This window comes from Hyla sarda, chromosome 1 (genome assembly GCF_029499605.1).
Source record: "Hyla sarda isolate aHylSar1 chromosome 1, aHylSar1.hap1, whole genome shotgun sequence".
NCBI lineage: Eukaryota > Metazoa > Chordata > Amphibia > Anura > Hylidae > Hyla > Hyla sarda.
In genome coordinates, this window is record NC_079189.1 from 151,013,144 (window position 1) to 151,037,359 (window position 24,216).

Below are 24,216 nucleotides of genomic sequence, written 5' to 3' on the forward strand. Positions count from 1 at the left end.
GAGTGGTCCAACATTTCGGCTGAGAGGTGTAAGAAGCTTATTGATGGTTATAGGAAGCGACTGATTTCAATTATTTTTTCCAAAGGGTGTGCAACCAAATATTAAGTTAAGGGTGCCATTAATTTTGTCCAGCCCATTTTGGAGTTTGGTGTGACATTATGTCCAATTTGCTTTTTTCCTCCCTTTTTTGGTTTAGTTCCAATACACACAAAGGGAATAAACATGTGTATAGCAAAATGTGTTAGTGCAATCCTTTTCTGTGGGAAATACTTCATTTTCTAGAAAAATTTTAGGGGTGCCAACATTTACGGCCATGTTTGTATATGTTCAAGAAAGAATCAAAAAGTATAAGAGATAGACATTAATCGGCTTTAATAGAAATAACTGGGAGCGATTGAGCACATCACTTTTCACAGAGTTTCCATGCAAGATGACAAAGTGGCTGTATCTTAGTTACATAAACTGTAGTTATATAGTACAGTTGAAAAAAGACACATATCAATCAAGTTCAACCAAGGGAGCAGAGAAGGTGAATAAAGGAAGAGGGTATGGGTGGATGCAGGGGAGGGGATGTGGGTAACATGTTTTTGTATTCCTGCAGAAGCTCCTTGGTTGTTCCTGAAGCAAGGTGAGCACTTCTTCCTTTACTTTATTAAGTGAGGAGAATCTGAAGCTGTGCAGTGTCCCCCACAGTGGACTAGATTCATGCTGTAAGGGGGATGTGGAAGATGTTCAAACTAAAGCTGTTGTCTCTACTGTCTGCAGCTGTTTGAGGATGTGTATTGTCATGGCGCAGCAAGAATTCCTCTTCTTTTGCTGTAAATTGCTGCGAATTGCAGGTTAAAGCGCATTGCTCAGCAAAACACAGTAATATGCATTGTTTTTCCATGTGCTTGGAAGTGTGCCAGAATATTGCACAACATTATCAGTTGATCTTGTCTAACCAAGGTATCTGTCCTGTCGATGTGTTCTTATGCAGCGTTGATGCAGAGTGACCTTCAACGGTTACACCTGTTTTCTCTACTTTCTACCCACTCAGAAACTTGTTGTTGATTAATGGTGATATGAGCCAACATCCCATGGTAAATGTTCACAGGTTTCACTGCTTTATCCTCAAAAAAGTGCACATACAGCAAAAATACAATCTGGTGGAGTCCATTTCTTTCTGCCATAATGGCTACCAAACCACAGAAGGCAGAGTGCTGTACTACATGTAGTCAGACTACCCAACAGAAAATGGCCCAGATTTATCAATGAGCCTGAAACAAAAACTGTCCGGTTTTGCCCATAGCAACTTATCACAGCTCAGTTTTCATTTTACCAGCTATGAAAGCTGACATGTGATTGTTTGTTATGGGCAAAGTCAGACAGTTTTGGTTTCTGGCAGATTTATACATCTGGGCCAATGTATGTATATTGTTTTGTTTTTTTATTGTTTTTTTTAGGTTATCGCCTTTAGTTTTTTTAAATTCATTTTGGCATAAACTCATCTTGGTTTCCTGTCACTTTTAGGCTGCCCGTAATTGGAGAAAATCTTCCAAAATTCCCCATCCATAATCCAAATGAAAGACCATAAGTAAGAACATCCAGGATTAAGCAAACCTAGTTCTTTATCAACCAAAAGGTGCTCAAAAGACATTTCAGCTACAAACCTTTATCATGGCTTTAGCCAGAACTCATTAAATACATGGTTTAAGTAGGTTTTCTGATGAACACAACCCCTTTCCATATGTCCTATTAGGAGATGGGGGTGAGCTCAGGACCTACTCCATAAGTCAGGAAGCAACTGCGCCCTAAGGCTGGGTATTATTATTTTGGTCAGTATTTTTTGCCAAAACACAATACATGGAGAACCATTCATCCAAATGGCTACCATGTAATCTACATTCCCCTGCTTTCTCTTGCTGCCTGTAGCACCATTTGGCAAATTCAGATGGTTAACTGAGTGCCACTAAACTTACTAATGTTATCACCATTCTATACTACCTATACGGTATATACTACCTATGTATAAGTGTGATCCAAACATGGCTGTAATACTTGTGTGGACGAGCCAAGATAGAACACCGCAGATTACAATGAAAAGCAGTAATTTTGTCAGTACAAGGGTGTGTACAGCCTTATAACCAACATGAGCTGCTCTGTGTAATTACTGTATTACAAATAGGAATGTAACAGTGTGCTAATTTAAATGATCAAGGTGTTACTTTATGAGACAGAATGTCCTTCCTGTGAACTTCTTTCAAAGAATAGAATAGTGAACACCCATCTAAATTCATGTAGGAAGAACAGACTGTTCATTCTAAAGAAAACTGTAACAGCAACAACATCTGTATCTAGTCTGTCTCATAAAGTAACACCTAGATACAACATCTGCATCTAGTCTGAGTTTTTTTTTTTTCAGGTATCACTTTTGGAAACTATAACAATAAAGATAAAACAAAGGTCACAAATGTTATTATAAAAGGATTAAAGGGGTCTAAGACTTCTTATCCCCTATCCAAAGGATAGGGGATAAGATGTCTGACCGCGGGGGACCGCCACAATCATGCATCCGGCACCCACCACGTCGCGCCCCCTCCCATAGACTTGCATAGCGGGGGCGGGGCGTGACATCTCACGGGGACAGAGTTGTGACGTCACGATACTCTGACCCCGTGGTAGGCACTCGGCAGTTTGTGAGCTGGCAGCGCGGCGTGCAGCTCAAAGAGGTGGGTGCTGGATGCAATATTTCGGGGATCCCCAGTGGCGGGACACATCTTATCCCCTATACTTTGGATAAAGGATAAGATGGCTTAGGGCCGGAGTACCCCTTTAAAGGGGTTGTCTAGGAATTTAAAAAAAATTACTCCGTCTGGGAGTATATGAAAAAAATACTTAAATCCTCCAACTGCCCCTGCTGCCATTCTGACACTCCCCTCACTCCCCCCTGGTTCATGTGATGTGTAAAACTCACAGAAACTGTTCACTAGGCCAAGCAGTGGCCGCAATGGTGACCCACCTTGACCAGTGATTGCCTGAGAAGGGCAGTTCCTGTGGGGTCAATATATCACATGAACTAGGAAGAAGCAGTGATTAGCAGGGACATAGAGTGTTGGAATGGAAGAGGCAGGGGATCGGAATGAAGGTAGTCTGAACATACATCTGGCATAAACTCCACCAATAACACCATCAACAAGAAAATAGAACTATTGAAAATGTAACAAATATATACAAAGACAATAGAGCCTGTATAAGGGATAGAATAGAGATGAGCACATTTTTGAAAAATTCGATTCGGCTGATTTGCCGATTCCATCCGAATAAATTCACGGCAAAACGATATAATAAAGTGTGTGTGTTTTTAACTTTTTTCCCTTTTTTTCCCTTTATTTTTTAATTTTTTTTTGGAAGTACTACTACTCCCAGCATGGAGCAGACTGTGTCCATGATGGGAGTAGTAGTACCTGTACTAATTGACAGATCGCCTCGGGGTCTGACACCCGTTGCGATCCTCCTATATAAGGATATATATATATATATATACGACAGTGCAGGGGACCAGAGAAGAGCGCCCGTGCCTCACATCTATACATTATACAGGACAATCGCAGTGGGTGTCAGGAGGACAAAGTTGTTAGAAATTACAGTTCAAGCATACCTTTTGCTGCTTTCTAGCAGCTTTAATCTGGCTAAAAAATGCTTTTTATGAAAGTCAGCAACAGTCGGATATCCCCTGTATGTCAGCGCTGGCACCGCTGTGTGATTGACACACAGGTTCCAGCCCATAGGCCCCTTATACTTCTTATATACGGGTGGCGCATAAACAGTGCCAGTTCTCCTGTGCCCAGCAGTGATGCGATGTGGGCGTCCACAGCAAGCACTCGTTCCCTAAGGCCCTATGTGCGACATAATGCAGTAGCGAAATGAGCCGGCCACATATTCTCCTGTCTTCCTAGAGTGCACAGCGGTGATGGGATGCGTGTGGCCAGCTCATTCCGCTACTGCATTATGCCGCCCATGGGGAGTGAGCGCTTGCAATGAGAGCTGGCCGCTCGCATCGCATCACTGCTGAGCACAGGAGAACGGACACTGTTTATTTTTTACAGTAGAAAACTCACCACCCACATATAAGAATAAGATCGCAACAGGTGTCAGAAGGGACACTCACTGCGATCTGTCTATTAATGCAGGTACTACAGCTCCCAGCATGGAGCTGAGTGTGCTCCATTTTAATAGCAGTGGTACCTGCAATTAAGGACAGATCACAGCGGGTGTCACTCCTGACACCCACTACGATTGTCCTGTATAATGTATAGATGCGGGGCACGGACGCTCTTCTTTGGTCCCCTGCACTGCCGTTATTTCCTGCAGAGAGTTGTGATTGGCTGGAACCATTTGGCCAATTACATCTCTCTGCGGGAAATATGAATCTGTGATGTGAAGAACTTTAAATTGCAGAACATAGTGCAGGATTGCGCAGAAGAGTGGCCAGCCGCCCGCATCTATACATTATATAGGAGGATCGCAACGTGTGTCAGACCCCGGGACGATCTGTCTATTGGTACAGGTACTACTACTCCCATCATGGAACAGTCTGTTCCATGCTGGGAGTAGTAGTACTACCTAAAAAAAAATTAAAAATAAAGAAAAAAAATGAAAAAAGTTAAAACACGCACAAACTTTATTAAACACATTATTAAAATACATTACTTATTAAAAGTTTAACAAAATAAATTAAAAAATATATATTATTTTTACATTTAAATGGCCCCTTTCTACATTTTTATTATTGTCGACTACATTTTTAGGTGCCTGCCGCCCTCATAAATTGGTCCCTGTTTAAAAATTAATAAAAATTTTGTTATAGAAAAGAAAAATTTTGTTAAATACATTTTTTTTACTGCAAAAACTCAGTGGAATGTTAGCCTTAGAGTAATAACAAAATGGAGTGAATGAAGAAATTTGTTATTTCAAATCGAGTGGAAATTTGGATTTGAATTTTTCATGAAATTGGGGACGAATTCGGATTTGCCCGATTCGATTCGCTCATCTCTAGGATAGAAGGTCCTGTTGTTCCACTTTAATGCACCAACATATCAAATCATCTATACAGATTATTTTAATAAAAATGTATTTCAATGACATAAATGCAGGTGAAATGATTCTAGTATTCTGAATGATTTGGTATAATGTGGTTTGCTGTTATTGTTACAAGCGTTTTAAACACTTGCTAAATAGCACCTTGCTGGAAAAGAAATAATTATTCTACTTGTATTCTTGAAACCACATAATGAAAAACATATGTACTCAATCTGTTTGGCAGATAGACGTGCCACATAGCATTGAGCTATGTGAAATAATCACAGCCTTGAAATACACATTAAGATAGAGGGACTTCAATAAGATAGTGAAGTGGAAATATTTTGGCAGACATTAAAGTCAATGGCTGTGAGAAAGCTAATACCAACTTGCTGAGTTCCAGAGTAACCAGATTCTCCCACAAGGTAGCAAGTGAGTTTAACCTTTTGGAACCATAGATTTTATAGCAATATGTTTCATCACACATTCTCCAGCCTTTCTATAGTCGAATAAATCTAGAATCTGACTTTCTAAACTGCTGATAATCCAGAAGTAGACACTAAGGTCTTATTGTTAGGCAGAAAATCACCATGTCGACGCTTGTAGTAAAAGCATGTAGTCTAGGACCAAGTCCAGCTATGGTAATTTACTGTCCGATCATCCTGCTGTGAAAGCACCTGGGAAGGTTTATGGGCCACTAAACTTCCTGAGGCTTACATTCTGGCAAATAGTTTGTCCTAAGGCAGTGACTCTTAAATAGCAGACCACAAATCTGGACTGGAAACCCCAGTTGTCATAAATATAGCGTATCTATGATGATAGGTCTCCTGTTCTAAGCAGAACTACTATCATGGCCCAGTATACAAAGTCCTAATAATGGCTAGTGCCTCAAGGTAAGTACGCCTAGGCGTGTTAACCTTCAATTTTTCAGCTCTGTGAGCTCAATTAATTTAGTCCCAAACCACATGCCTTTTTGAGCATCCAAAAATAAATGAGACATGGAAACCCTGCTTTTTGGGGCTTTTTTGGTGCAGTCCTTGACCTGTGTGAACATCTCTTTGGATATTTTTATTCATAGTGTTTTTTATGTCATTGTAATTTTTGATGTTTTTTTAGCCAAAGTAAGGCCAAGTTTCGAGAGAAATGTAAAATATAGAGAAAGGAATTATTCTTGCTGCTTGCAGCTATGGCTCAATTAAACTGTATTAAAATCTGCAGTGTTTTTTGTTTCTTTCCAAAAAAGCTTTGTAGGAGACCACATTGAGGCCCCAGTCACATGACGGAATTTCCGAGTGGAATCTGGTGAAAAAATTCAGTTAGGAAATTCCATTGCAGCAGGCCCCCATTGTTTTCAATAGGATTCTGCTGCAACGTGAACTCAGCAAAATTTTTGCATTGGAAACATTTGGCACAGATATTCAAATACCAGGCTTTACGTGAGTGGGCCCTGGAGGTAGAAATGCACAATCATCCATTAAATTGTTATCTGTGAGATTTGTATACTATATACTACGGTTAGAGTTGTTTAGATTTTGATTGTTACACGTCTATTTTTATGATTCTGAGTGGGCGGTTGTCATTGCTTCATCAATTATAATCATCATTAAATTCACATATTATATAGCCCAGTAACATTAAATGCAACATAAAATCACCCAGTTGTACCTTTTGCCTAAATTTTTTAAGTAAAGAGTATTACAAGGTCTCTTACAATATACTGTACTCGTATACAGAGCTACAGATAAGCATTTTCTGCATAGCTCATATGAGTGTATAACTGTAACAATGAAAGTTTTCTTATCTTTAAACAAAATATATTAAAGGACAAACCAAATTTGATATGGATTACATCTACAGTATTTAATGTATACCTTCTTGATTGGCCCTATCTTGTATATCATTTATACAGAGCAGGGATGGGCGAGGGAGTGAGCGTGCGTGCTCAGCATTGCCTCAATGACACTTTAGCTTGGGGGGAAAGCCTAATTTTATAACTTTACAAACAGCCATCAGCTAAGAGATAGGTATCCTTTGTTTTATTTTCCTATTAGCTATCTGCTCATTTCTACAGCTCTGAGCATGATACAACTGACAGATAACCTTTACTGTCTTAGTCCATCAGTGATTCTTGCTTTAAAAGGGTTATCATGGAAAAAACTTTTTTTTTTTATATATCAACTGGCTCCAGAAAGTTAAACAGATTTGTAAATTACTTCTATTAAAAAATCTTAATCCGTTCAGTACTTATGAGCTGCTGAAGAGGAGTTGTTCTTTTCTATCTAACTGCTCTCTAATGACACCTGTCTCGGGAACTGCCCAGAGTAGACACAAATCCCCATAGCAAACCTTTTCTACACTGTGTAGTTCCCAAGACAAGCAGAGATGCCAGCACAGAGCACTGTTGCCAGACAGAAAACAACAACTCAACTTCAGAAGCTGATAATTATTGGAAGAATTAAGATTTTTTAATAGATGTAATTTACAAATCTGTTTAACTTTCTGGAGCCAGTTGATATATGTATATATATACAACCAGCAGCCTGCACCTGTAAGCCAGGTCCATATAATAGTTTGGAATCATTAATGCTGGCCCACTCATTCTTTGTTTGTATTACACATATGGGGGAGTGGCTACCTCCATGTTGGCTCTTGCACCCCACCCACCTCTATCAGGTGTATATAAGGTGCCTTGGATGTTTCAGATCTTGCAATGCCTGCTGAACTGTTCACACAGAGGCATATTCATAGTGTAGGGTCCGTCCCAAAATGAGGTCACCTTACCGTTGTGGGACGGTCCAAGCTATTTGGCCGCCAAATTTGCAAGCTAAGTACCTCACTGTTTCATAATTTCATATTTTCATTTATTGCACTACAGCTGTATAGCTTTTCATGTTTTATCTATATACTCATGTTTCATCTACATACTCATGTTTTATCTATATCTTTGTGCTAGCAGTGTGCTGCTGTATTCTCCTGTTGCTGTATATATATATATATATATATATATATATTTATTTTAACCTGTTGAGGACGGAGGACTTATGGATACGCTGTCGCCATTGGGATTTTGGAGAGAAAATTTGTCCGGAATTGAAGGCCACGTGTATTTACAAAGCCCCCATAGTGCCAGAACAGTGGACCCCCCCCCCCCCACACATGTGACCCCATTTTGGAAACTACACCCCTCACGGAATGTTACAAGGGGTGCAGTGAGCATTTACTCCTCACGGGTGTCTGGCAGATTTTTGGAACAGTGGTCAGTGAAAATGAAATATGTAATTATTCATTTGCACAGCCCACTGTTCCAAAGATTTTTTAATTTACCGTAAGGAGTGCAATAGCAAAAATTAGTTTTAATGAGCCCATTTAAGTCACCAACCAAGGACTTCTGAGCAACTTTGGCGTAACTCAACTAGGCACACCTCTAAAAAAAACTTTCCTTATCTGCTTGTTCTTACTCTCATATTGTACTACAGTTGTCAGGCACATACCAAGTGGTTAAACCCACTAATTTTGGTGGGACTGGCAGTTTAATGTATACGGGAGCCTCCAGACTCTACCACGATGTCAGAAAAGAGAACTATCTTTCCCACCTGATCCTCTGGAAAAGAAACTGATGCCAGACCAGATGAGTGTGGCAGCAGGTTTTCCTAGACTTTCTATTCAGAATATTTAGTGTTCATGCACATGAGGAGATCAGGATAAATAGCTGACGGTCGAACGAGCATTTGGCAGCTATTGTATGTTGAAGGCTACCTTTACAGTGTGTCAGGACAGGCCCCACCGACAAGTGGAATGGTAATGCAAACTGCCAGTCTCTTCATACACTCCCACAAGGAATAATGACAACAAAAAATTGCAAAAAATATGCTTCAAAATTCTTATTTCAAGGGGTATACAAGTACTTGATAAAACAGACATCCAAGGACTAGAATTACATTAAAAAAGATGTAATACAGAATGCTGCATTTTGGCTCAGTACAACCTCTGTAATGGCATCTATAGATTTCTATTGGGCTCTACTTTACTTCTGTATGTCTCCCATTTTATATAACGCATATATATTGAGGCCCAAAAAACTAAAATAATTAAGAGAGACAAATATCAAATAATAGGTGAAATCTGAGAACAACTTAGTGCAGTAATGTATGCATTACACAACAATATAAAAACCTTAGGCTTAAACAAATATGAGAGTAGTACAGTTATGCCTGACCTTTATTCCACTTTGGACCACTTTATGTATGTCCAGGAAAGACTCCTTTACTAAATCTCCTTCTGGGGTAAGAATCTTCACATATCCTTCCTTTTCCAGGATAAAGAGTCGGTGTGATCCATCTCCACTATGCATAGCTCCAACTGGCTGCCTCAAGCCTCTCATAACCTCTTGAATGCAGTAGCAGTTGTGCTTGTGCTTTCTGTAAGAAACAGGAACTGTTAGAGTACATAGGAAATAAATAAAATAAACGATACCGGGGATACATCTCCATCAATATCCAGAATATGTATGAATAACTGTAAAACCATGTTAGGGTCTATTAACAGTATTCTGCGCAGATTTATATATATTTTTTTTTTGAGCAGTAAACGGCAAAACAAATAAAATAAAGTTTGCTGCTTTTGGTCTGTCTTTTTTTAGTCACTTACGTTGAGGCTCCAAGAAAGGATTTTTCAGTTTTATCTGCATACTAGCTGAGTACCCGGCATTGCCCGGTTTTTCCTTCCTAATCCTTCTTGGGGAGGAAAATAAACAAAGGAGGAAGCTTTTGACTTCATATCCCGACCTCCTGTTCCGACCTCCTATCCCGTCCTCCTATCCCGTCCTCCTATCCCTTCCTCCTATCCCGACCTCCTATCCCGTCCCCCTATCCCGTCCCCCTATCCCGTCCCCCTATCCCCTCCCCCTATCCCGTCCTCCTATCCCGTCCTCCTATCCCATCCATCTATCCCGTCCATCTATCCCGTCCATCTATACCGTCCTCCTATCCCGACCTGTAATATGTGTACCAGTTATTGAAATATCTCCAGCCGTACAGAAGTTATGTGGGAACATACATTTCCCATTGATTTGCATGGGACTTTAAACAAAAACCCCGACCCTCACAAATGGGGGTAGTTAAGGGTTAAATTAACTATCCTATATTTTAAGTGGACATATAAGTAACATGTGTGCCAAGATTCATGTTAATATCTTTAGCCGTTTGGACGTGATGCTGGAACATACACACATACATACATACACACACACGTTGAGTTTTATATATATATAGATTTTCAATTATTGTAATATAGAAGCTTTTGCAACTTGCTAATACACTTTGGCGTTTCATTCAGTGGTAAGTGGGCTGGTGCAAGATGCAAGACGCTTGCTTCTTAATAAATGCTGTGCATGTCTGACTGCCTGTGTATAATACACTGAAAATTATGCTACATTGGACCCTGGTATAATTTGAATACATTTCTTCTGTCTCCTCCTATTTTATATGTATATATTTTTTATGTATGTAGTATGACTTAGCAATGCATGCATATATATATATATATATATATATATATATATGTATATATATATATATATATATATATATATATGCAATGCATGCATATATATATATATATATATATATATATAGGCTATCAATAGCATACAAGGATGCTAGTTTTATAGTCCCCGTATGCTTACAACTAAGCAAGTTGAGGCAAAAAAGAAGTAGCAAATGACTGAATTGTAAAGTCTCGCCCCCTCCCATAAACTTGCATTGAGGGGGCATAGCCATGACGTGACAAGCCTCTGGCGCTGCACCCGACACTCTAAACGAACGCTGGGTGCAGCAGGGAGACCACAATAGAGATAGGGGATAAGATGTCTAGGGGCGGAGTGCCCCTTTAACATTGACTTTAATGGGACCCAACAGGGGGCTCTAATATGTATGACAGCAAGAATAGCAGTGCAGACTGTCATAATAATGGAGAGGCAGATGGAAATCCTGAATTCAAGGGTAAATAGGGCTTTAGTACATCCCATAAGTAACACAATCTGGCATAAACTAAGCTATCGTTTCTATATTAAAATTGATTAAACATTTACACATTTTAAAGACAGCCAAATGTTAATTTATATACTGATGAATGTATCTGACTAAAGTCTTTGGAGCAGTCATGGCATTGGCAAACATACTAGGTAAAACCTGGAGAAAGTAATTGCAGAGGTCATTGCTTACTTTTCTTATTTAGAAGGAAAGAACTAAATTAATTTGAGACTTAATTAGAAAAGGAAATCTATCTACATGCTAGTGGGAGAGCGCTGTGGGTCGGAAGTACTCTACTAACAACTGAGAAAGCATGACGAGCATCCAAAATATTAAAAAAGCATTTGTTCCCAGGCAATCATATAAACAGCAGATGAGCAAAACATCTGGAAGGCACAGCTGTGGAAAATCAGGCCAGACTAAGTTAATTTACTGTCAAAACCACAAAAGTTGTCAGTGTTTTTTTTAAGATAAAAGAAATGTTATTGATATGAACCTGCTGATCTCTTCCACTTTGTCATACTCCTCCATTTGGTCCAAGTAGTTTGATGCTGGTCCTCGCACTTGTTTTCTTGGAAAGTCTGGAAAGCACAGACCGCTGTCCCTCATCCCATGGTAGAAACAGAATTCATCAGCAGTGATTTGGATTAAGCCTGCAAGGAATGAATGACAGATCTTTAACACAAAAGGTTAAACACAAGTGATTTATTTCATGTTGCTTAAGAAAAGCAACGTTATTCTCCTGTCCATTTTGTCTGCTACTACAGCAGGTGACCACAAGACCATATTTATTATACATTACATCACAGCTATACTGTAGCACATTTTTGGGTATCAAATTTGGCACATTATTAACATTCCTTCTATGATTAACGGAAAGGATAGGATTTAGAAGGATATAACTGTATACAGAACTCTGGGGTTTAGTGGCAAATACAATTGGAAAATAGGCTTTTAGTTCACATCATCATATTTGAACAGCTTCTATTTGCTAAAGTCAGTAGTAAAGTATATGGAAAATATTGAAAGCCCAGTTTTGGATGGAGCATTCATGCTCCTTCAGATGTCCTTGAGACTCTATTGGAGCTTGGAACTCTACTCTATACAAAATTTCTCCTTTGTGGTTCTGTCTTAACAGGTAACAGACGATAGACCTCAATCCAACTACCAGTTATTGCCTGCCGACAAATAGGAACCTAAACAGTGTGGACTTTGCTTCCCTTCTTGTAAAAAAGACAGACTCAATAAGAGACTTGGGGTAAACAGGAACCATTAGAATTTGCGGCTCGGGTGTGAAGAGGTATGGAAACCACACAATAATTTTCTGTAACACAACAAGCCTTTTCCCACAAAAAGCAGTTTTCTGATTACTACTTTTTATAGTATATCCAATGGATATCAGATATCTGCTGTCGCATGTTAAAAACTCATTTTTTCATGAAAGATGATATGATAATGCTTGAATATGATATAAAGTATCATGCAAGAAACCAAAGTACACAATAGACTCTCTACAGTATGAAACAACCTAGCAAAACCAAAAAATACAGTTAACAAATCCCTTTTTCTCACTAAAACACAAGTTAGTAAGGTTACTAAGTTTCTCAACCAAAGGGATCTTCTAATATGTCATAGAATTGTGAAAAGATTACATTGCAAAGGTTTATAATCTGGGACCAGAGGTTTCCACCAATCAGTATTTTATTTAAAAACAGATTGTGAGAATATGAAACCTAGTATGTGAACAATGGTAAAGAACCTAGAACAACAGAGAGCGGTTGTTATTTCAAACATCACCAATGAGATCTTCCCAAATATATTTCTGACATTCCCTATCCACTAGGTATTAAAATATATCTGTTATATTATCGACCAACAGTTACACACCCCATTTTTTAACACTTGTAACAGGCATTTGGCGTCAATGGATTGAACAGCAAAAATCTTGGCTCTTGCTTTCTATGAGAGCCGCTTTGGCAGAGGAACTGTTAGATTCGATGACATAAGAATGCGAAAAGAATGCAAATACCTCAGTTGGTATATGACATTTCTGGGATACACATACTTATCTCCTAAACACATCCCTGAGTTACTTATCAGATCTCTATTGGCAACCTTGCTTAATCCTCTCAAACTATAATAATTGGACCATACACGGCCTACTGGCCTACATGGCCAATGGATAATATAACTAAGGTAGTAAATGACTCGCTGCCAGGCTCCTGCACAACTTTAATTTCTTTACAACAAATTATATCACTTTAGTCCTACTGTCCAGTCCAGTCATGAAATTAAGAAAGGGATACTGGAAAATGAGGTACAACTTTTATATATATTACAATGGACTAATAAAACATGAGTAGTGGGAATAATGATAATGAAGACCTCCCAAACTCATGCACCTCTCTCATGGTTATCTCTTATTCTAGGCTTTTCAACTAATTATTAGCATCTGACTCTCCTTGGTTGTGCAGTGTGTGACCGTTCCCCTCTCTTCTTCTCATACAGAGCAGCATGGCTCTGTCCAGTGCTTGAGTTATGCTTTCATCTGGTTATCCTTCAGAGCAGCCTGGGTGGTCACAGAAAGCACTTGACATCTTGGTGCACTTCAGCAGTTTTACATATACACAGCCTTTGTAGAAAAATAAATTTGTCATTCGTCACCACATATGTTGATCTGGGGAGTGAGGTTCCAGCAGCTCTGGCTCCTGGGTTTCTCCATCATTTTCGTAAGCTTTACTCTCCTGAATCACCTTAACCCCTTCAATAACAATACTCATATGCATAATTGTTAGTGCTGAATTCTGTTTTAAACAGTAAACAAAAGTACCTTTTAGAAAACATATATTGTGCACCAATAATTGAAAGCCAACTACTTGGAAAGCACAACGTTCTCGGACTCTTGGACTAGGAAGAACATTTCACCGAAAACAGTATGTTTTGGTGATATTATGTGAATTAAGAGAAATGGACAAAATCCATTGCTAAAATTACCAATGCAAACTGATTTAAGACTGTGATAATGGGAGTTAAGGTGAGCATATTCACTAGGGTGGAAATCCATTCAGTAAGACTACCAAGCATAGTTCTATTTAATATGGGTATTTTTAGACTCAAAGTTAGGGTTCAATGAGGTTCTTATCTTTTTCTTAAGGATTTTCGACTGAGTTGTGTATTTTACATAGGAACATGGGAAACTTAACAATTTGAAATTTACATAAATAAAAACAAAAGTAAAAAATACAAAACAATTCCTGTATGTAATATGGCCTGATTTGGGGTTTATTGACACTATAGAGATATTCTGGTTGGAGTTTCCATCTGTTGTTGGTGCTGGCAGAGGAAGCCAGCAGTAGGACCACTCGGAAATGCTCTGTCTCCATGGACAACTATGCAATTCACATGCCGACAAAAGAATAAACCTGTTCATTCTTTCGAGTCTGGGGTCAGGAATTTCAACAGCACAACATCCGCCACAGAATTTCTATTGTGTGAATGGTGCAGCAGAATCTGTGTTTTCTGTAGCAGAACTTCGAAGCAGGCTTCCACTTGGAAAGTTGGAGTGTAAATGGGCCCTACTTAGTCTTATGGATTTAGAGTATAAAATATATGTACGAGGGCAGAAAACCTCTAGGAAGACAGGTAAGAAATAAAATACTTCCATAAAAATCATCTTCTATCTCAAATGTTTTCTCTGTTCATTTCTCTAAATCTGACTTGCTGGGATTCCAGATCATCTTGAAGATCTGTACCAGAAACGAGTACCAATGCCAGAATTCCCTGGAGATAAGATGGCAGTTCACAGTTTTGCACTAATATTCCACTATATATGAAGACCTGAAGATGCTGTTATCGTGCAGTGGTTGTGTAAATAAAATACTCCAATTGAATATAATAGATTTACGTTGGCAGAAGTATCCAATAGTTAGAATGTTATCATGAATTATTCTAAAGATTTGATAAAATTGATCAGCTATTATAGATGGAAATATGGTTATTATTTTGTCTTTCATCTTCTGTGCAATAACTCTTTCGGACAGCAGCAATTCTGTAATATAACACTATGTTATTCAGGGTAGCATCTTCGACTATTGCATTAAAAATTTGACATTGTGGACTCCTCATGTATAAATAAATTACTTGCAGAGGCATACAGTAATATAAGATGTTTCTTCTCTTCCCATTCCTGGGCTCAGAAAGGAGCGAGCAGGATACTTTGGTGAATGATCTCACTAGCTTTGCCCACAATTTCCATTCACTCTTACATCAACACATTGTCGGCAGGATATTAGACTACCACTTTTTCCACAATGATAGTGTGAGGAAGTGGCAATCTGAGGTTATGGTGACACAGGCTGGATTGTGGTAGTGGCTAAAATGCGCAATGTTATTATAAAAAAAAAAGCTCTTGATATTTCATACAGACATATAAAAAGTTTTTATCAGTCAAGGTCGTAGTGTTCAGACCATGACCAATCAGTAGAATAAGCTGGAAGAAATGCGCACTTGTTGTCTTCCCAATCTGCGCCACATGACTAAGGACTGGCTTTCTCACATAGATAAAGAGCAGGGAGAGAAGCGAGTGGCTCAGTACTTCTCCGGGCTCATTCTAGTGATGTGCCATGGTCTAAACCAGGCATAGGCAACCTTCGGTACTGCAGATGTTTTGGACTACATCTCCCATGATGCTCTTACAGCTAAAATGCTGCAAAAGCATCATGGAAGATGTAGTCCAAAACATCGGCAGGGCCAAAGGTTGAATATGCCTGGTCTAAACACTCAGACTCTGACTGGTCAAAAGTTTTGATATTTCTCATTGATATGACATAGGCCATTTCAATCACTTCCACAATCCAGTCAGTGTCACTATAAACTCACCCTGCCATTTTCTAACACTATCAATACGGGAAAAATGGAAGTGGAAATGTGTTGATGTCTGTAATAAGAGTGAATGGGGCTTGTGGGCCCAGCTGGTGAAATCATTCACCAACGTCTTCTGCCCACTCTCTTTTGAACGCTCTTATGGAATAAAAAATATAAAGCACAAAATGGAGCGCACCCCTGTGTGAACAAGTTTCTTTTGGTCAGTGCACAATTACAGAAAAGCACTTACCGAGGAGTGTTGTGAAAAGTGAGGCACAACTCTCAAACAGCAGTATAGTATAGGCCCGGTCTCACAAACAGTAACAGCTCCTCCCTTAGACCACAGCTGAGACCATAATACATATATTTTCAAAACAACTTCCTAGAGTTATTTGGGCCCATACACTGAGCTAGTTGTTTAAAAAATAAATCCTTTTTTCCTAACTTCCTAGATTCAAAAGAAATTTGTTAGAAGATACTCCACTACTTTACGTGTTCTGTTGGTTGAGGTGTTGGGTTGGAAGGGTTTGGAAGGGGGAATGGCTGGGAGGGGGGGGGGAGTTGTATATGTTTGTATGGTATGTGTATGTAATGTGTGAGGGGCAGGTGTATGTATGATATGTGTATGCATGATGGCATGATGTGTGTGTATGTTTGTGTGCATGTATGTATGCTGTGTGTTTGTAGGATGTGTGTATGTATGATGTGAGTATGTATTTAATGTATGTATAAGGCTTCTTTCACACTGCCGCTGCGCTCCCTCATGAACGGCCGTCCAACTGTCTTTTTTTCAAGTTTGACAGCCATCAAACAGCGGGTCCCGATGGACCCCATTATAGTCAATGTGGTCTGTGGGGCTCCACTGTTTTTCAGTAGGAGTAGCAGGAGGAAAAAACATTGCATGATGTATTTTTCCTCCCATTATTTTCCCCAGCAGCCCCAACGGCCGTCACACTGCCGCGTGACAACGGTAGTGTGAAAGGTGCCTAATAGATGCCTGTATGTATGATGTGTGTAGATATGTATATAATGCATGTATGATAGATGTGTGTAAGGCTGGGTCCACACTACGTTTTGTCCCATACGGGAGCGCATACGGCAGGGGGGAGCTAAAAGCTCGCGCTCCCGTATGTTACCGTATGCGCTCCCGTATGTCATTCATTTCAATGAGCCGACCGGAGTGAAACGTTCGGTCCGGTCGGCTCATTTTTGCGCCGTATGCGCTTTTACAACCGGACCTAAAACCGTGGTTGACCACAGTTTTAGGTCCGGTTGTAAAAGCGCATACGGCGCAAAAATGAGCCGACCGGACCGAACGTTTCACTCCGGTCGGCTCATTGAAATGAATGACATACGGGAGCGCATACGGTAACATACGGGAGCGCGAGCTTTTAGCTCCCCCCTGCCGTATGCGCTCCCGTATGGGACAAAACGTAGTGTGGACCCAGCCTAAGCTAGATGTATGTATGCTTGTACAATGTGTGCATGTAATTATTATGCGTGCATATGCATGATGTGTGTGTCTGTATGATAGATGTGTGGATCTACTTAATGGGGTTACCTACCTACTCTTTCCCCAATCCCCATATCTACGTACTCTACTGTGTGAGAATCCAAAGGTATATTATCACTGTATGGAGCGCTATAGGTGCTTAAAGAGAAGGATCCTAAAATATTTGTCTGGCAGGTTCTGTGGAGACGAACTGTGGATGGAAGAATCGGCATGGCGGTCTGGGCTGGATGGAGAAGAAAAAGGAAAAGTGAATAAGTCAGATCACAGATGACGTCACCTGGTGTATCTGTATGTAATCACTTATATGGTCTGTAGAGCTGAGGTCAATACTATATGGTCACTGTATGGGGGCATATTAGTCTTTGTACAGTGGCTTTATTCAGTATCAGTATGGCAATATTATCCTAACATTATATGGTGGTAATGGTAGTGGTCATATTGTGGCAGTATTATTTGTCCCTTTTATAGTGGTATTATTGGCAATAATGGTCTGTGTACAGTGGTTATATTTAGTATCAGTATGGTGGTATTATCTCGTCACTATATGGTGGTAATGATAGTGGTCATGGTGTGGTGCAATCATTTGCCCCTTGTATACTGGTGATAATGGTCTCTGTATAATGATTTTTATTCATATTATTCAAATTTATTCATATTATCCCATCATTATATGGTGGTAATGGTAATAATGTGGAGGTATTATCTGTCCCTTGTATAGTCGTGTAATTGGTGATAGTAGTCTGTGTACAGTGATAGTAGTGGTGTTAATGGTGATATTGGTCTAACATATTATCCCCTATCCTTTGGATAGGGAATAAAATGTGTGCCGCAGAGTAACCCTTTAGGCTAGTTTTCCACTTGTTTTTTTTTTTTACTCCTAAAAAAACGCCAGCAAAACCACCAGAAAAACTTCCACAGCTTTTTCCTGTGTTTTGGCAGTTTTTCTGGCATTTTTTCTGGTGTGTGGAAACAGCCAAATTTGTCTTCAGGTACCACTCTGTGGGTCGGATGCTGAGCGCCCGGTCCACAGGGTGTATGGAGATAAGGAGGAATGTATAGCATCACTGCTTACCTCCCCCGGCCATTTAGTATACAGTTTGACATAGTGTACCTATGTATACTATATAGGAGCCGGGAATCCTGTCACCAGACTGACAGGACTCCCTGCTCCTATAGCCCCTTTGAGAGGTATACATTGGGAAGACATTGCATTATGGGCGCTCTCCCCTGCAGAGTGACAAAAATGTACTAACCCATTTCTTTGTGGTTTTTTTTTCTTCTCGTTTCAGATCCGTGTATGCAGAGGATTACGGCGCATTCGATGGATTATGGCGGATGAACTGGATTTTTTTTCTTTTAACAAAATGGTTAACGAGGGCTGTGGGGGAGTGTTTTTTAAAATAAATTAATTCTTCCAATGTGTTGTTTTTTTTTAAATAGAATTTTCAGGCTTAGTAGTGGAGGCTGTCTAATAGACGGAATCCATTACTAAGCCAGGGCTTAGTGTTAGCCCCAAAAACAGCTAACGCTAACCCCCAATTATTACCCCGATACCCACTGCCACAGAGGTGTTGGGTACAACAGGCTCAGAGTGTCAAAAATGGCACTCCTGGGCCTAGTTGGTAACAGGCTGGCATTATTTAGGCTGGGGAGAGCCAGTAACAATGGTCCTCACCCACCCTGGTAACGTCAGGCTGTTGCTGCTTGGTTGGTATCTGGCTGAGAATAAAAAGAAGGGGAACCCTTTTTTTTTTTTTTAACAAATTAATAAGTAATAAAAAAAATGTATGTTCCATGTTTGGAGTAGTGGTACTACCTAAAAAATGTAAAAAAAAAAATATTAAAAACACACACACACACACACTACATTTTTATTATTGTCGGCTACATGTTTAGTTCCATACCCGCCCACATAAATTGATCCCTGTTTAAAAATTTATTACAATTTTGTTATAAAAAAGATACATTTCGTTAAATACAATTTTTTCCATCAGTACTGTATCTTTTATATAATTTTTTTTTAATGGTACCCTACGAAATGTAATTAAAAAAGGTATCTCCATCACTTTTTGGGATCGCTAAAGTCCAAAAAACTATTAAAACCGCCTGCAAAAACACCAAAGTTAAAACCCACATGGCGTTTTTCTTGGGAAGAAAACGCCAAGATTTTCCCCAAAAAATGCCAAAGTCTCAACAAGAGGTAGTTTTTTTTTAAAAACTGCGAAGGAGCCCAAAAACTACAAAAGGATTAAAAAAACAACAAACTGAAAAATGCCAAGTGGATATGGCATTTTGCAGTTAACTATTGACTTGCAGCTAACATCTGGCCACAGCGTTTTTTCACCAAAAAAATAAAAGCCATACGGCAGAATGGGCATTTTTATTGGCATGGATTTTTAATTGTTGCACTTTAGTTTTTTCCTCCTAGCCTTAATGTTTTGAATTTGTCACCTACCCATATGGGACTTGTTTTTCCCACCAACAATCGTACTTTGTAATGACTTCAATCGTTTTAGCACAAACTGTTAAAAAATAAAATTTTGTGGGGCCAAAATAAAAAAAACTGCCACTTTGTCATTTTTACTGAAAAGTACACTGTGTAGAAACATAAGCCCTTAAAAGTTTCCCACAGTAAAAATGAACATAGACCCCAGACGCCTAAAGGACAAACTGCCTTAAAGGGGTACTCTGGAGGAAAACCATTTTTTCATATCAGCTGGCTCCAAAAAGTAAAACAGATTTGTAAATGACTTCTATAAAAAAATCCAAATCCTTCCAGTACTTATCATCTGCTGTATTCTCCAGAGAAAGTTGTGTAGTTATTTTCAGTCTGACCACAGTGCTCTCTGCTAACATCTCTGTCCATGTCAGGAGCTGTCCAGAGCAGAATAGGTTTGCTATCAGTTTTTGCTCCTACTCTGGACAGTTCCTGACATGGACAGAGGTGTCAGCAGAGAGCACTGTGATCAGACTGGAAAGAGCTGCACAACTTCCTGTTGAGCTTACAGCAGCTGATAAGTACTGTAAGGATTATGATTTTTAAATAGAAGTCATTTATAAATTTGTTTAACTTTCTGGCAACAGTAGATTAAAAAAAAAAAAAAGTTTTCCACCGGGGTACCCCTTTAAGGTGTTAAGGTGCCTATAAGGCTGTAGAGAACCCCCCCCTTCCCCTGCCCTGACCTTACACACAGCCTGCCTCCCACAATCCTGATAGATCCCTGTCTCCTGAAATCACTGCTTCCTGAAGGTACCTGTGCTGATGAGCCCAAAGCTTGATTTTGTAGCATCATGCAACATTGAATGGTTTCTCCCCTTTTGTGGTCCCACACCCTTTGTGCCACACCCTTGCAAAGCCACACCAAGTTAGAACGCTACCCCCTCCCCAGATTTATGAGGGTTCCTACACCTCTGAGTGTAGCTATACTTTTAAGTTATTTTCTTCTGAGAAAGATATAACAGACACAAACTTGAAAGCTAGCATGTACTCTATCCTAATGGAGGAAAGGAGATTACTTTTTGATATTATTTAATGCAGTGTATCCAAGTCAGTATAGATCTGCATAATGCACTCAGACTTTCCATCAGACACCTCTTCTATGGTAAGATACACAAACACATTATATTAGACCAAACAACTGGGTCTCAGGCATTGGAACAAGGACACTGCTTCAAGTTACAGTAGGCCAGCCTGGCTGTGGGGAAATAACATGGCTTATCCAATACCATTGACCACATGCGGGCTTAAACAGCAGCAGTTATATGTTATGGTATTGATGAAGATGGTGACTTGGATCAACCCATAGAAAAAATGGCAGGAAGTATTTTCTGAGACATTGTAGCAAGGAAGCTGTGCTTTTCTAATTTCCAAAATATTAAAAAATGTCCTATACTGTAAAAATGGATTCAGTGCATAGCATAATATTGAGAAGGAAACTTAAATTTAAAATAAATAACATCAACTAGATTTTGAGAACTTCTCAAACTTCTGCGCCCTCTCTGATCTCAGCACTCTCTCTTTCTTAAAGAGCCTAGGCACATGCTCTTTATCATCCAAAGTGCAAGAAAAAGTGCAAACGTGTCACACTAAAAAACATGTACAAAGGATGCGGTCTTTCGCAAGTCCCTTCTGCAACAGGAGAGAGGCCCCCAAAAAACCTACCCTTCACCTCTGGGCCAAAAGGCACCTGCAAGGATCCAGGCTGGATGCCCCTTTTCGCCGAAGCTACTAATAGGGGCCACAAATGCACTTGGCTTCAACCTAGGCATTCACCAAAGTATCAGCCAAGGAGCCGTATACTGATGGCACCTCAACCAAAGCCGAGATGCCCGGGGGTTACAGGAAGTTGAGGAACCTGATGGCCACACACACCTCCCCTAGACCGCCAGGAGGGGCACCCAGAGGAGCTACCGCACCCTGACAAATCCTGTGTCCCAAACAAACATGCATAGTGGCACAGTGACAAACAAAGAAAATAAATAAGTGGATGAGTGCAGATATACTGCCCAGTTATCTGGCCGGATTTATAAAAATTTCCCATATCCTAGCCAGAAGGCCGGGATACTAAGGGTGAGTGCCAAAGGTGAAGAGCTCTCATTGTCTTCTTTTTTGCATGTTCCCAACCTTCCATTAAAGTCAATGAGAGAGGAGTTTCTGAGGCAGAAAGCGCATGGTTGTTGCTGAGGAAATTAGCTCTGTTTCTGTGACAAAAACACATGCAACTATTTGTTGTTTGACCATAACCTTACTAATGATTTGCCATTTACAAGTCTGAAAGTCCACAGACTGAGCTTGCGTATATAGTAACTACATGTTTATCCAGCTTGGATACAGTAATCCCATTACCTGGTATCTGTCCTCGGCATGTGTAATAGAATTCTTTACAATAGTCCTTGCATAAGGTTGGGAGCATCAGTAGCCTTTCAAATGTGTTGGTGCTCTCTGGAGGATGGAAGAGATTCTGGGCATGTGGTGAACAGTAGGCACATCTGATTTCTTCCAATATTTTTGCACATTCTGTGTTGTTGGTAACTGAAAATATCTGCAAGTCACAAAGCAGAGAAAAATAATCACATGACACATGTCTCATATGGACAAATATTTGAAGCAGAGCTAGCAGAACAATAATCTAGAATGCAGAGGAACATGCTGGTTGCACATCTTTGTAAACTGTATCTACAGAGCAACTATGAATATACAGAATTTCAGGAATTTTACTTTATGTTATGGTCAACCGCTGTATTTTAGTGAGGTCTGATGGATGCCCATAAAGGGCATTGAAGTTCCAAAGATAAAATGCATTAGAATAAAAAGAATATGCAGGTGGGTTAAATATGCATACTTTAGAGAGTATTTGATCCTATTCCTGAAATTCCTGTCTTGGAATTTTCTCAATAGGGGTTCATGAATGGTTGGTTTTCTTTTATGAAAGGTATTGCTATTAACTCATTTGTGACTTTATTTTGAAATGTTGAAAGTTCCACAGTCTGGTAATACTGCCTTTACTTTGAGACATGATACACAAACATAATACACATATGGATAACCATTTAAGGCATAAAAATGTTCTTGAGTCATTCATATTTACATTAATATGATCCCCATTAATAAAAAAATAAATAAATAAATAGAACATTGACAACTGCAGTCTGGATTTTTCCTAAACCATTTGGTGTTATCCATTAGTGACTAACATAGTCCCAGTGGGTTGACTACATCCACAACCAATGGACCCAACAGAAACCACATTGTCATGTTGGGTCTTTTCATATTTAAGAATTTGTTTCGATTTTTAAAGAATACAGGATGGTTTCATTTAACAGAATATGTAAAAGAAAATAGCTTAGCAGTAAAAGTAGTAAAATTCAAGTATCAAAAAGTAAATATAATTGGAAGAGATAAGTCAGTTCTTGGCAGAATGCAGTTCTTTCTATTGAACTGTCAAAGGAAATTATTAATGAAAGTTGTGGGCAGATAAAAAGAAATCCTTAAAATGTGAGATGTGGAATGGGTTCCATAAATTGTCAAAATTCAACAAACACTATTCTTTTTTTGTGTGTGTCTCCCTTGCTGTTCCAACACAGCAGGAGCCTAACATCTTGTTCTGTGTGAGGTCTGTGGTGGAATTACCTTTCTGGAAGATTGATAGAGCCATCATTCCAGGTTTGGTTTCAATAAACTAATACTCTCTGTGAAGTCAATTATAACGCCTTAGGGCCCTATTTAACACATGAATTGCTGGATAGGCATGCAAGACACACAATACTTCTTTGGGACGTAGATCTGTCCTTCTTTCTTTCTTTTTTCTTTCTTTTTCTTGTCTTACTACATCAGCCTCAAAGATCAAGAACCTTCTAAGAAGTCAATGAACATATGCAAGTCAATGAAACCAAGAGGGGTGCATGTAAGGGCTCTGTAAGAGATTCCATATTGCTCTGCTTGCTGTAAAGCTGTTATTTGTCATAGGAGACATGAATGTATATTGATTTGTTAGTTATGCTAGTCATAGGGAGACAATTTTACAAGTTTCACAATAAATATGTATGGTACTAAAGTGACCACTTTTGACCAATCTGCTCCTTTGGTCAAAATACCTACTGTTCCTGTTTCCACTCCGGTAGGATTTACCATTACAGTCTCCAATAAAAATGTATGTGGCATGTTAAAAATAGAGATAAAATAATTCATATCATAGAAAATATCTTAAGCATTCTTAATAGCTGTTCTAATTTAAAGATAAAAATGGATTG

The 24,216-nt window shown here is 39.3% G+C and overlaps 1 protein-coding gene across 4 annotated transcripts in view; it reads right to left on the reverse strand.

Moving 5' to 3' along the window:
* HHIP (hedgehog interacting protein) overlaps positions 1–24,216 on the reverse strand; it is a 127,232-nt gene that overhangs the window by 81,119 nt on the left and 21,897 nt on the right. For all 4 annotated transcript variants that reach the window (XM_056562869.1, XM_056562870.1, XM_056562871.1 and 1 more), the window contains exons 2-4: positions 22,313–22,508; positions 11,587–11,743; positions 9,278–9,479 (exon numbers count right to left, since the gene is read on the reverse strand). In XM_056562869.1, coding sequence (XP_056418844.1) covers positions 9,278–9,479; positions 11,587–11,743; positions 22,313–22,508 — 555 coding nt within the window. The remainder of the gene's footprint in view (positions 1–9,277; positions 9,480–11,586; positions 11,744–22,312; positions 22,509–24,216) is intronic.